General features: G+C 42.6%; 1 protein-coding gene across 15 annotated transcripts in view; it reads left to right on the top strand.

The window, feature by feature from the left end:
* Positions 1-12224, top strand: part of LOC137431315 (transcription factor 12) — a 263317-nt gene that overhangs the window by 244105 nt on the left and 6988 nt on the right. For all 15 annotated transcript variants that reach the window (XM_078781854.1, XM_078781846.1, XM_078781852.1 and 12 more), the window contains 2 exons: positions 2003-2108; positions 2310-2478. In XM_078781854.1, the coding sequence (XP_078637980.1) occupies positions 2003-2108; positions 2310-2478 (275 nt within the window). The remainder of the gene's footprint in view (positions 1-2002; positions 2109-2309; positions 2479-12224) is intronic.

The raw sequence follows: 12224 nt of genomic DNA, 5'->3' as shown, positions 1-12224 counted from the left end.
CAACCTACAACCTGACTCCTGGGACAGACTCACAACCCACACCCTAACTCCTGGGTCAGACCCACAACCTACAACGTAACTCCTGGGACAGACCCACAATCCACACCCTAACTCCTGGGTCAAATCCCACAACCTACAACGTAACTCCTGGGACAGACCCACAATCCACACCCTAACTCCTGGGTCAAATCCCACAACCCACAACCTAACTTCCCCTACTACCACAACCTAACTTCTGGGTCAGACCCACAACCTAACTCCTGGGTCAGACCCACAACCCACAACCCACAACCTAACTCCCTCTACGACCACAACCTAACTCCTGGGTCAGACCCACAACCCACAACCTAACTCCCTCTACGACCACAACCTAACTCCTGGGTCAGACCCACAACCTAACTGCAGCAAGTACCAGTACCTCAAAGCGTCTTCTATTCTTCACTCACCTGCCATGGTTCTGAAGACCGAGCTTGTAGATTTTCCTCCCTGAAGTTAGTTCAGCTCCCCATCCCCGTTGTGCATGGTTTTTGAGGATGTAAAGACTCGAGCTCTGTCGGGATTTTTTGCACGACAGCTCTGTGACTCCCCCGTGTGGTCACAGTCCAGTAGTTTAGGAAACGGAGGAAGTTTGTGTTCTTTGGCATGGCCTTGGCAAGTATATGGTAGAACAATATCACAGAGGAATGTCTTGGCACAGTGGGGAAAGGACATTCCACGTGATGATTACTCACACACTTGATTTTTGTTGATGTTCAGTCTGCACGTTCTTGAATGTACAAACCAAAGAGCTATTGAGGGAGTATTCAAACGATTGGGAAACACAAGACTTGCTCAAGGGACATTTCGACTGAATTCTGGTTGTGTCATCTGAATTCTGACACATGTATGTTAACTTCCTTGGGAAGCAAAGCATGAAGCTGAGGTTTCAGGTGTGAGGCCTTCTGAGCAAATGATCATCAAAAGGATTCCTGGTCTGAGTTTCACCATCGCCTCCATCTTGCTACCACAACCTAACTCCTGGGACAGGTTCTACCATGATCTTTGTGAAAGTTTTCATTTGTTGTCATTTTGTGTGATTTATTGTTCCGGTAAACCCAGAGGTTTTAAACTATTTTGCTTCTTTCCTCCCTTTCTTGCATCGTTCTTTATTCTCAGTATTCAATGAATAATCCTTCATTTGTAATCAATCTCTGCAAATAGTTCCACTCCTTCTCTGTAGTTTACAACATGCATGTTCCCAGCTGTTGGGTTCGGTGTGGTTGGTAGATTGACTTGAACATTTTCTTTCCACCCGAGAACCAGAACAATAACATGGATCTTTTTTTTTTCTTCTTTTTTTTTGTATACAGGATCGAGGCTCGTGTAAGAGCTAACATCAATCACAAAAAAAAACGGACACACAAAACATACAATAAAGGGAGTGGGAGACAAGATGGGGAGAGAGAGGGAAGCACAAGCACAACAGCAGAAGGCGAACAGGGACGTCGGTAGATCTGTGGGAGGGAGAGGGATGGGAGGCAGAGGCATGGGAAAGGGGGTGGGGGGGTGGGAGAGGTATAAAACACATGGACACTGCAAGGACTTCCAGGAAAGAAGTCGGAATTTCAAAAAAGTGCATCTGGGGTGAATTAGCGGGGGTAGAAAAGATCAAGGTTTTGGATGGGGGAAGATAAGAGATGGTGGTGGACAGCTGTTTTAAAGACCTGGAGGGAGGAGTGGGATTGAAGAGAGTGAGAGATGTTATTAGTTAGTTTATTAGTTAGATTAGTTAGAGTATTATTAGTTAGAGTGAGGGAGTGAGCGAGACACGCCCCCGCAGACTTTAATTTGAGATTTTGAGAACTTTGAGAACAAAATAATTTGAGAACAAACTTTCACGAACACCAATAACTCTTGAGTGCAATGGAAACTTACTTGACCTATCCCACCTAATATTTTGCAAATACACCTGTTGTGCTGTGAATTAAATTAAGAGGAAATGCTTGGCTCGTGCTCCCGACAGGTGAGGCCACACTGTGAGGATGGCTTGTCCATGCACGGTGTGCTGTCCGGCTCTTTACCTTCTGCCACCAGCCTGGAGCTCATTTCCGGCCAGGACTGTTTCCGAGGTCAGTAGAATGAATGTGGATAGACCTACTTCTTGAAGCTGCTGATACCTAATGAAGTAGCTCTGCTTTCAATGAGTACTTATGATGTTCTTTTCCTTTTGCATATGTCACAATGAGCTTTGCATAAGTCACAATTTTGCAAAATGCTGTTTAACCCCTCTGTCTCCCCACTCCATACTCTAAACCACCAACGCACCACAGCTGCCATGAACAGTGCATTGCAGTTGGTGCAGTCGAGTGTGTCCTCAGTGGACATTAAAAAGGAGGATGAAAAGGACGAGAAGGAGATGAGTCGCAAGTCGTCACGGGATGATCGGAGACAAGACGAAAACAAGGATGAACACAAGGTGATGCAGCGCAGCAGAACCAGGTATGTCTGCTGGAGAGGCCCAAAGACGACAGACTAGTATTGTATTGTACTCGGACATTGTTTCGCCTTTGCACCTTTCTGAGACGAGTTGGAAAACAAAGTTCTCGAGACGAGACGCCCGACGAGACGCCTGCCATTGATGCCCCAGAAGTTGGGCAATTTAACTGTGGGATGTTGTTTTAGGGACCAACCATCAATGGTGATAAAATTATATGAGGAGGACCAACCATCAATGGTGATAAAATTATATGAGGAGGACCAACCATCAATGGTGATAAAATTATATGAGGAGGACCAACCATCAATGGTGATAAAATTATATGAGGAGGACCAACCATCAATGGTGATAAAATTATATGAGGAGGACCAACCATCAATGGTGATAAAATTATATGAGGAGGACCAACCATCAATGGTGATAAAATTATATGAGGACCAACCATCAATGGTGATAAAATTATATGAGGACCAACCATCAATGGTGATAAAATTATATGAGGAGGACCAACCATCAATGGTGATAAAATTATATGAGCAGGACCAACCATCAATGGTGATAAAATTATATGAGGAGGACCAACCATCAATGGTGATAAAATTATATGAGGAGGACCAACCATCAATGGTGATAAAATTATATGAGGACCAACCATCAATGGTGATAAAATTATATGAGGAGGACCAACCATCAATGGTGATAAAATTATATGAGGAGGACCACCATCAATGGTGATAAAATTATATGAGGAGGACCACCATCAATGGTGATAAAATTATATGAGGAGGACCAACCATCAATGGTGATAAAATTATATGAGGAGGACCAACCATCAATGGTGATAAAATTATATGAGGAGGACCAACCATCAATGGTGATAAAATTATATGAGAGGGACCAACCATCAATGGTGATAAAATTATATGAGAGGGACCAACCATCAATGGTGATAAAATTATATGAGGAGGACCACCATCAATGGTGATAAAATTATATGAGGAGGACCAACCATCAATGGTGATAAAATTATATGAGGAGGACCAACCATCAATGGTGATAAAATTATATGAGGACCAACCATCAATGGTGATAAAATTATATGAGGAGGACCAACCATCAATGGTGATAAAATTATATGAGGAGGACCAACCATCAATGGTGATAAAATTATATGAGGACCAACCATCAATGGTGATAAAATTATATGAGGAGGACCAATCATCAATGGTGATAAAATTATATGAGGAGGACCACCATCAATGGTGATAAAATTATATGAGGACCAACCATCAATGGTGATAAAATTATATGAGGAGGACCAATCATCAATGGTGATAAAATTATATGACGAGGACCACCATCAATGGTGATAAAATTATATGAGGAGGACCACCATCAATGGTGATAAAATTATATGAGGAGGACCAACCATCAATGGTGATAAAATTATATGAGGAGGACCAACCATCAATGGTGATAAAATTATATGAGGAGGACCAACCATCAATGGTGATAAAATTATATGAGGAGGACCAACCATCAATGGTGATAAAATTATATGAGGAGGACCACCATCAATGGTGATAAAATTATATGAGGGGGACCAACCATCAATGGTGATAAAAAATATATGAGGGGGATCAACCATCAATGGTGATAAAAATATATGAGGGGGACCAACCATCAATGGTGATAAAAATATATGAGGGGGACCAACCATCAATGGTGATAAAATTATATGAGGAGGACCAACCATCAATGGTGATAAAATTATATGAGGAGGACCAACCATCAATGGTGATAAAATTATATGAGGAGGACCACCATCAATGGTGATAAAATTATATGAGAGGAACCATCAATGGTGATAAAAATATATGAGGGGGACCAACCATCAATGGTGATAAAAAATATATGAGGGGGACCAACCATCAATGGTGATAAAAAATATATGAGGGGGACCAACCATCAATGGTGATAAAATTATATGAGGAGGACCAACCATCAATGGTGATAAAATTATATGAGGAGGACCAACCATCAATGGTGATAAAATTATATGAGGAGGACCACCATCAATGGTGATAAAATTATATGAGGAGGACTAACCATCAATGGTGATAAAATTATATGAGGAGGACCAACCATCAATGGTGATAAAATTATATGAGGGGGACCAACCATCAATGGTGATAAAACTATATGAGGGGGACCAACCATCAATGGTGATAAAATTATATGAGAGGAACCATCAATGGTGATAAAATTATATGAGGGGGACCAACCATCAATGGTAATAAAAATATATGAGGGGGACCAACCGTCAATGGTAAAAATATATGAGGGGGACCAATCATCAATGGTGATAAAAATATATGAGGGGGACCAACCATCAATGGTGATAAAAATATATGAGGGGGACCAACCATCAATGGTGATAAAATTATATGAGGGGAACCATCAATGGTGATAAAATTATATGAGGGGAACCATCAATGGTGATAAAATTATATGAGGCTGCACAATTAGGAAAATTCCAAAAATAAGTTTGGGTTGAGTCAATATGACCAGGCCTGTAATTATCCAGTGGACTTGAATGGAAAACTTTATGGAATATCCAGTGGATCTAAAGTGGAAAACTCGACTGAATACGAAGTGGCAGTATTGATTATTTAAGTCTGCGAATCACTCAAATTGTTCATGAATTGCTGGAAATATATTTGCACTTTTGCTTACATCATGGAAAAGATGAAAAACACTGAACAGTGTCAGTGTGTAGATCTGTACCTGAAAACGGGTGCAGCAATTATTTGGTCGTGTTGAACAAAAAGCTAAAATGTAATATTACACAAGCAAGCTCGTGGGCCCCAACACCACAGGGTGTGTTGACGTCACTTGCCAGGAGCCAATCCTAATGCACCTAGCCTCGCACAGCCAATCAGCAGCGCCTCGTGACGTGTCACCAAGTGAAGTATACATGGTTCAGGCTAGCTTTGTCTGGTCATTTGTCAATGGGAATAATGAAGACGCTTTTATCCAAATCAATTTATTTGGGGAGTGGGGGAGGGTGGAGGGAGGGGGGTTTTGTCATGCCCCTCCTTTCAATAAGCTGTTGTTCTGTAAGTACATCCAATGTATTAAAAACATCCAATTAGTGGCATACTATGTGAGGAGGTGGGAGAGAGATTAGCGAGGGTGAAAACGAGGTGGAGGAAATGAATGGTATGGGGAGGAGGGAATGAAAGATGGAATAAGAAGAGAGGGGGGAGATATGGAAGTGCATGGAGTTCAAGAAATGCCCATCTTCCCCTGTTTGGAATTGCGCCCAAAATACCGATATCATCCCATAAAGGAGTACTGTATGACAAAACCTTCACCCGTGATTGGCAATTGCGGACCTATCTGTATGATTGATTGAAGGTCCATTGGTGCTCTCTGATGCGTTAACCAAAGGTCTTCCTTATCTTCCCGATGCACTCAGGTGTGTATATATTCCAAATGGTACTTTTTAACAGCAATGTTCACTGTCAATCCATGTATCATACCAGCACTTGTTGCAAGGATCCTGACTAAGGGACAGGACCGCCTGCCATGCATCCATCCTGTCCACTAGCTCAAATCTCGGAGGGAATCCACTCCATGCTGATGACGGTCATTGTGCAGAAATGCGGCTGTGGATCAATGCCCTTCCCAAGGAGTGGGCTGGCATTGCCAAAAAAGTTATCTAAAACTCATGTGAGCTGATTGATACTGCAAGTATCAATCTGCACGATAAAAGGACGATACTGCACAAGGACGATACGCAGGTACTGCACAATACAAGGACGTTGTTTTCATCACCTCTTCCTCTATTTTTTCCCTTCCTAAACTTCTATCCTCGATTCTTCAGTGAGGAGTTGTGCACGCACTCTTGTCATATCTATCTATAATTCCAGTAATCTCTGTGTGTGTGTGTCTGTGTGTGTGTGTGTGTGTGTGTGTGTGTGTGTGTGTGTGTGTTTGTCTGTGACCGCTGTTTCTCGACAACCACGGGTCCGATATACTTGAAACTTGCCAGGTATATTGCTGGGGACCTGAGGATGTGCCTTTTCAAGGTTTCATATTAATCGGAGAAGTAGTTACCGAGCTATGGCGATTTATTTACCAGCCGTTCGCTTTGGCTTTGCGAATGGACCAAACCATTTCATGTAAATAGAGGGGGGGGGGTTCTACTGTACTCGCAAGCCGTTCGCTTTGGCTTTGCGAATGGACCAAACCATTTCATGTAAATAGAGGGGGGGGTTCTGTGGTCGTTACTGCCACGTGGTTTCAAAGTTTTTTTTTGTTGTTGTTTGCACGCATGTTTTTTTGCACCCACGTACGGGCACGCCCTAGTTCTTCCAATTTGAGCTTGTTCTATTCCTGCTCTTCCTTTTCCTCATTAACTTTGTTATTTTGGCCTTGATTCCTCATTTCCCTGTTGAGCAAATCTTCTACCGTTTCTTGCACCAGAATTGTATTTTTTGCTTCCGTCCTTTGTTGAACTCACTGCTCACACGAAAATTAGCGTTACATGTTTTGTGGATCCTGCCTTGAGAGAGCCCCCAGGATGAACTGGCGATCACCAATGTGTAATGCATGGATGTATTTTCATTTGTTGACCACCCAAAAAGAGCGACCACCTGTTACATGTGACCAAAAGCGATGAAATCTGATTAATTTAATGACCGCAGATTTACTGGGACAGAAGGAACTTGGATATTATAGGTGGAGGCCATTTCACCCATCACGCTGTGCGAAATCAACATTGCATTGATGCAACTTATCACCAACTTAATTTCACTGATGAGGTAGTCAGGGAGGAGAACGGTGAGGCAAGAACAAGAATATCCATCACTCGGGTTATTTTTCTTGTATTCCATGCATGAACAGTAATATTCTTTGAGTGAAGGACTTCTGCCTTACTCCTATCCTAATTGTCTTCTTGACTCTCAAGTTGTGAGCCCTGATCCTGTCATTGTCCATTCTACTGCATAACGATTCTGCAGAATGAAGAACTTGTCTTTCTCATGATCTCCTTGTCCAGGTGATTTCATACTTTGAAAAACTAGTCTGCCTTTATTACCTCCGCCGCCAAAGGTGGATGGAGGTTATGTTTTCACCCCTGTCTGTCTGTCCGTTTGTGAACAAAATATCTCAAAAAGTTGTGGACAGATTCGGACGAAACTTGGTGGACCGGTTGGGTGTCTAACAAGGATGTTTCGATTCCATTTTGGTGAAGATCTGAATATGGATTCGGATATGAGAATTGTTTAATTTTGTAAGTGATTCTTCACCATTGGGAGAAAGGGCCAAAAACGATACATAGCAGGATCTCTCAAAAAGTTATAGATGGATTTGGACGAAACTTGTTGGACAGGTTGTGTGTGTGACATGGAATAATCGATTCAATTTTGGTGAAGATCAGGATCCAGGTAGTGGAATTTTAAAGTGATTCTTCAACATTGAGTGTTATGGCCAACCAGGTGGAGGTATGCTCTCTACTGAATGCCGTTCTAGTTTTGTCTGTACCCTTTTTGTCCCTCGTTGTATCAGTTTCATTACATTGGAGGGGATACGTATTACCGATAGCTAGAATGTTACTTTAATGTGGTCAATGTGTTCGCGAATGTTAGACCATTTTTCATAACCAGGTGCACGTCAGAGTGAAGTTCTCCTGTTATTACCCTGCGCTCACGAAGCGAAAAGCAGGGTTAGGCATTCGGTTGCATACATATGTGTGGTGTACGTGACTGCAATTTTAAAACTAATTTTCTCGGCAACCATTGGTGGGATTGACACAAAATTTTACCATACGAGCTCCTCAGCCTGTAGAATTTTTTATTCATAATTATGACATCATAGGTCACCCGGTACGGACGCCATCTTGGAAAAACATTACACATTTATATCTCTGAAACCACTCAATGGAGTTGAAAATTGAAACATGGCTCATTGTCAAGTACTCCCCATGGGGAATAACATATGTTAATGATGATGTCATTGGTGCCTTCGATATGACGTCATTCTACAAGTAACGCTTCATATGATCAATTTTTTTTTTTTTTATTCTCTGCAACTGTTGGTCTGATGGACACTAAATTTTCACCAGAGGAGCGCCTCCTCCTGTAGAATATTTTAATAACTATGACGTCATAGGTACAGGCACGTCTTGGAAAAGCTGAAAAACGTGTTGCACCTCTATATCTCCGAAACCGCTCCGTGGAAAAATTTGAGACGAGGCTCATTGTAAAGAACTCCACATGGGGAATAAGTGTTGTTGATGATGATGTCATAATTTGACAGATACAACGCTGAGTCTGATCAGTTTGAAATTTCTTGTGAGTGATCTACGCAACAATTCTATTAGAGAATATAAATTTATGATGTCATCTTTCACGTAGTCTGGCAGCCATATTGGATCAAAAAATAACCTTTCAAAAACAGAAGAGTTGGCTGCGCAGGGTAAGTATACTATGAATACCATCTAGTTACGTATGCTGTGAGAGGTGCACAGTTTACATAGACATTAGGGAGGGAAGCATAAGCATTATTCCTTTTTGCCCTCTCTGTAAACAGGTACGACAACCAGGAGGCAAAGTTAGGACGGGATGGTACTGAAAGGAATTTATGGCATGTTTGCATCGCGTTTGTGGCTTTTAAAGCATCCTCGCGGGTCGCATTGGTTCGAGAGGCTCCGTGAAGTCAGCTGGCCCGCGTCATGGCACCGCGGTGGCAACTGCGTGCCACATGAGTGGCAGAGCCGGTCTGGGAAGAAGGATGCTCGGGTGGATGTGGGCTTGGCTGCGAGGGAGGTGATAAAAGGGGCCACGCCTGGGGTGGGGAGTGAATTAAACTAGTGTGTTGAAGAAGATGGCAGCTCGTTGAAGGCGGGGCCATGAGCTGGGGCACGCTCTTTTGGCCTTGGCTTTCTCCACTCTTAGTTCTGTCCCCTCTTGTCCCTGGCAGCCCTTCAAGTTCTTGCCACTCTTCGTTCTGCCCCCTCTTGTCTCTGGCCGCTCTGCTCTCTGCCCTCCACTTTCTTTACCCCACTAGATGATTCGCCTCTCTGTTGTGAGCCGTGGCTGTGGCCTGGTCCATGCTGTGAGCTGGTGACCTCGCTGTGCAGCGGTATTAACCTTTTTTAATGACCTTACCTGCCCGCTCCCCAACCTGCCATTACAATCCTCACTCACGTGAAACCATTTCGGCTTTTGGTAAATCACTGGGGAGGTAAAATCTGTAACGTTCATGCACACTGGCTAGGCCGAAATTGCTCTACACCGTCAACAACTACCTCTTTTTGATGTATAAGTTATGTACCTGTGAATACAACTTAATGCAACTTTCTGCGTAAACCCTCCCCTCCATTTCCCCTCCCACATCCCAACCCCCACATAATTCTCCTCTGTCAAATGCTCCAAGACTGCCTGCTGAATTATGCAGTTCCTGTTTTCATTATTCTTACCCATACCCAGCACCTTACAGTTCCTAATCTTAAACTGCGTCTGCCCATCTTTTGTCAAATCTAAAAAGTTTCTCGGTGGTGAAAATAAAATTGTACTCCCACAGATTCAGGGTGCTGTTTGTCCCCAATTATCTTTACAAATATGTATCGTATCTCACCGCTGCCAGTGTGGGTGGGTATTACAAGTCATCCCCCATAAGGAAGGGTTATTCGCTGGCTTTCTTAACAAGCCTCTGTTTACCAGAAAGGGAACTTCGTTATAAATAGAGGGCCTGTGTATTGATTTGTGTGCTGGTGGATTCCTGTGCACATTCTGTGGTGGAAATTTAGGAAGCAAGAACAGATTTCTAGATCATAATAATAATAATAATAATAATAATAATAATAATAATAAATGGGTGGAAGTGTGTGTGTGTGTACACGTGCACCATCTGTCCTCCATCTCTCCTTTTTCTTTGTCTACAGAGGGATGAATCTTGCAAATAGTTTCTGTTCGGCTCATTGTCTGCGCCTGGATGGGTTTGAGGGTAGAGGAGTAGCAGCCAAAACCCGAATCCTATCGAGGTGCCTCCTGATACCCCAATGCTATATTTGTTCAGTTATTTGATTTACTCGTATACTGATCTGAAACCGACTCCAGTCCTGTTGTTTTTTTTCGACACTATAAGAGCGTGTTTGTCTGTGTCACAAATCTTCTCGGAGATGGACGAACGGTTGGTTCTGCGTCAAACTTTCAGAGGTTCGTCGGTGAATGTCGTGCAGTTTTACGCAAAAAAGAAAACATTTTTTTTTTTTTAAAGGTTGAATTATTTTAAATCACTCTTTAGTACCTAAGCGTTTGTAGCTATGTGAAAGGTAATATTAAATGATCCCTGACCCAATTCCTTTGTGAGTGTAGGGAAGTGTTTTAGGCCCTCACAAATTGTTTTGAAAAAATTTTTTTGATTTCTTCAAAATGTCAACAGGATTAGAACAGCATCGGGCAACACCAGGTACCCCTGCTAGTATCGAGTAAATACCTTTTGGTTATCTTCAATAACACATCTCCCTACCCAACCACCATGGTCTCTTTCTCACTCGAGCTTTGCATCTCAATCAAGAAAACCCTGTGCATTTTTCCCTGAAGATTGTCCATTTCTCTGAATATTACCCTTTTGTTAGTTTGTCTGAATTTACAGCACCTCGTTCCTCATACCCTCCACGTTTGTCTCCCTGAAATCTAATAACCTTGCTTTACTCTCCCAGACTATAACTGCATATATTCTTTGCACACACTATGTTATCATCACTTACCACTTAGTTATCTTACATCCACCATATTCAGATTCGTACGTAAAGAGTAAAGCACTGCCCCTCATCGATTTATCGACAAACACCAACAACAACAACAACAACAGGCATTTTAAGGCCATTTTCCCTGCAAGAGCGGGGGTTAGCCTTGCAGGCCCCATGACAATCTTCTCCATTTTTCCCTATGGACTTATCTACAAACTGGCTTAAAAATCAATCCTGGACTAGATCTGGATTTTTTTTTCCAGGTTTCAGATCCAATTGGCCTCCATAATGCATTACTTAGGATCTTCATAAATACCTTTCCAGAAATCTTCAAGTTCTTTCTGAGGGGAGGAGACGGGATTGGATACATTATGCTTTTGCTTCCCCAGTGGAAGAATGTTTTCGGGTTATTTTCATACATGTGGTTTTGTTCTCTCCCGTTGTTGACTTTGTCATTGTTTCCTTGTGTTACGGATTCGTCACTTCCGCTGTTGTGGTTTTCACCCACTTGACATATTTCTGATATTATGTACTATTATTATTCTCAAAAGGTTTATTATTCAGGAACAGCTATCTAAAGTTAAAAAGGTTAACTTAAAATGATACAGGAAACCGAACCGGAAGACGAGGAGGTGAAGAGGAAGAGGCGGCGCGAGCAAAAGGTTGGAGAAGACGCGTGACGTCAAGGCTCAATAGCGAGCTTGGTCTACCGAAAGTCGCGAGGGAATTTTGAGTTCCTTGAAGGGACATCCGGCGATAGGAATTATCGCTGGAGTGGAAAATCTGCGGTCAGATTTGGGCGCTGAGATTTCGACGAATCCTCGCCTATTCGCATCGGCTCAAGTAAGAGCCGTTGGCCATTTTGAACCCCGCGCTTCGGACACCTACAAAGGTTTTGCCTCACGTCATCTTCACCCCAACATCCTACCGTTTGTCGGGGATGTGTGTGTGCGACCAATTCGTCTCCAATTACGTTGCGATTCGCTG

The sequence above is a fragment of the Myxine glutinosa genome, chromosome 7 (genome assembly GCF_964187855.1).
Source record: "Myxine glutinosa chromosome 7, kmMyxGlut1.1, whole genome shotgun sequence".
NCBI lineage: Eukaryota > Metazoa > Chordata > Myxini > Myxiniformes > Myxinidae > Myxine > Myxine glutinosa.
This window is presented reverse-complemented; position numbering and strand designations above follow the sequence as displayed.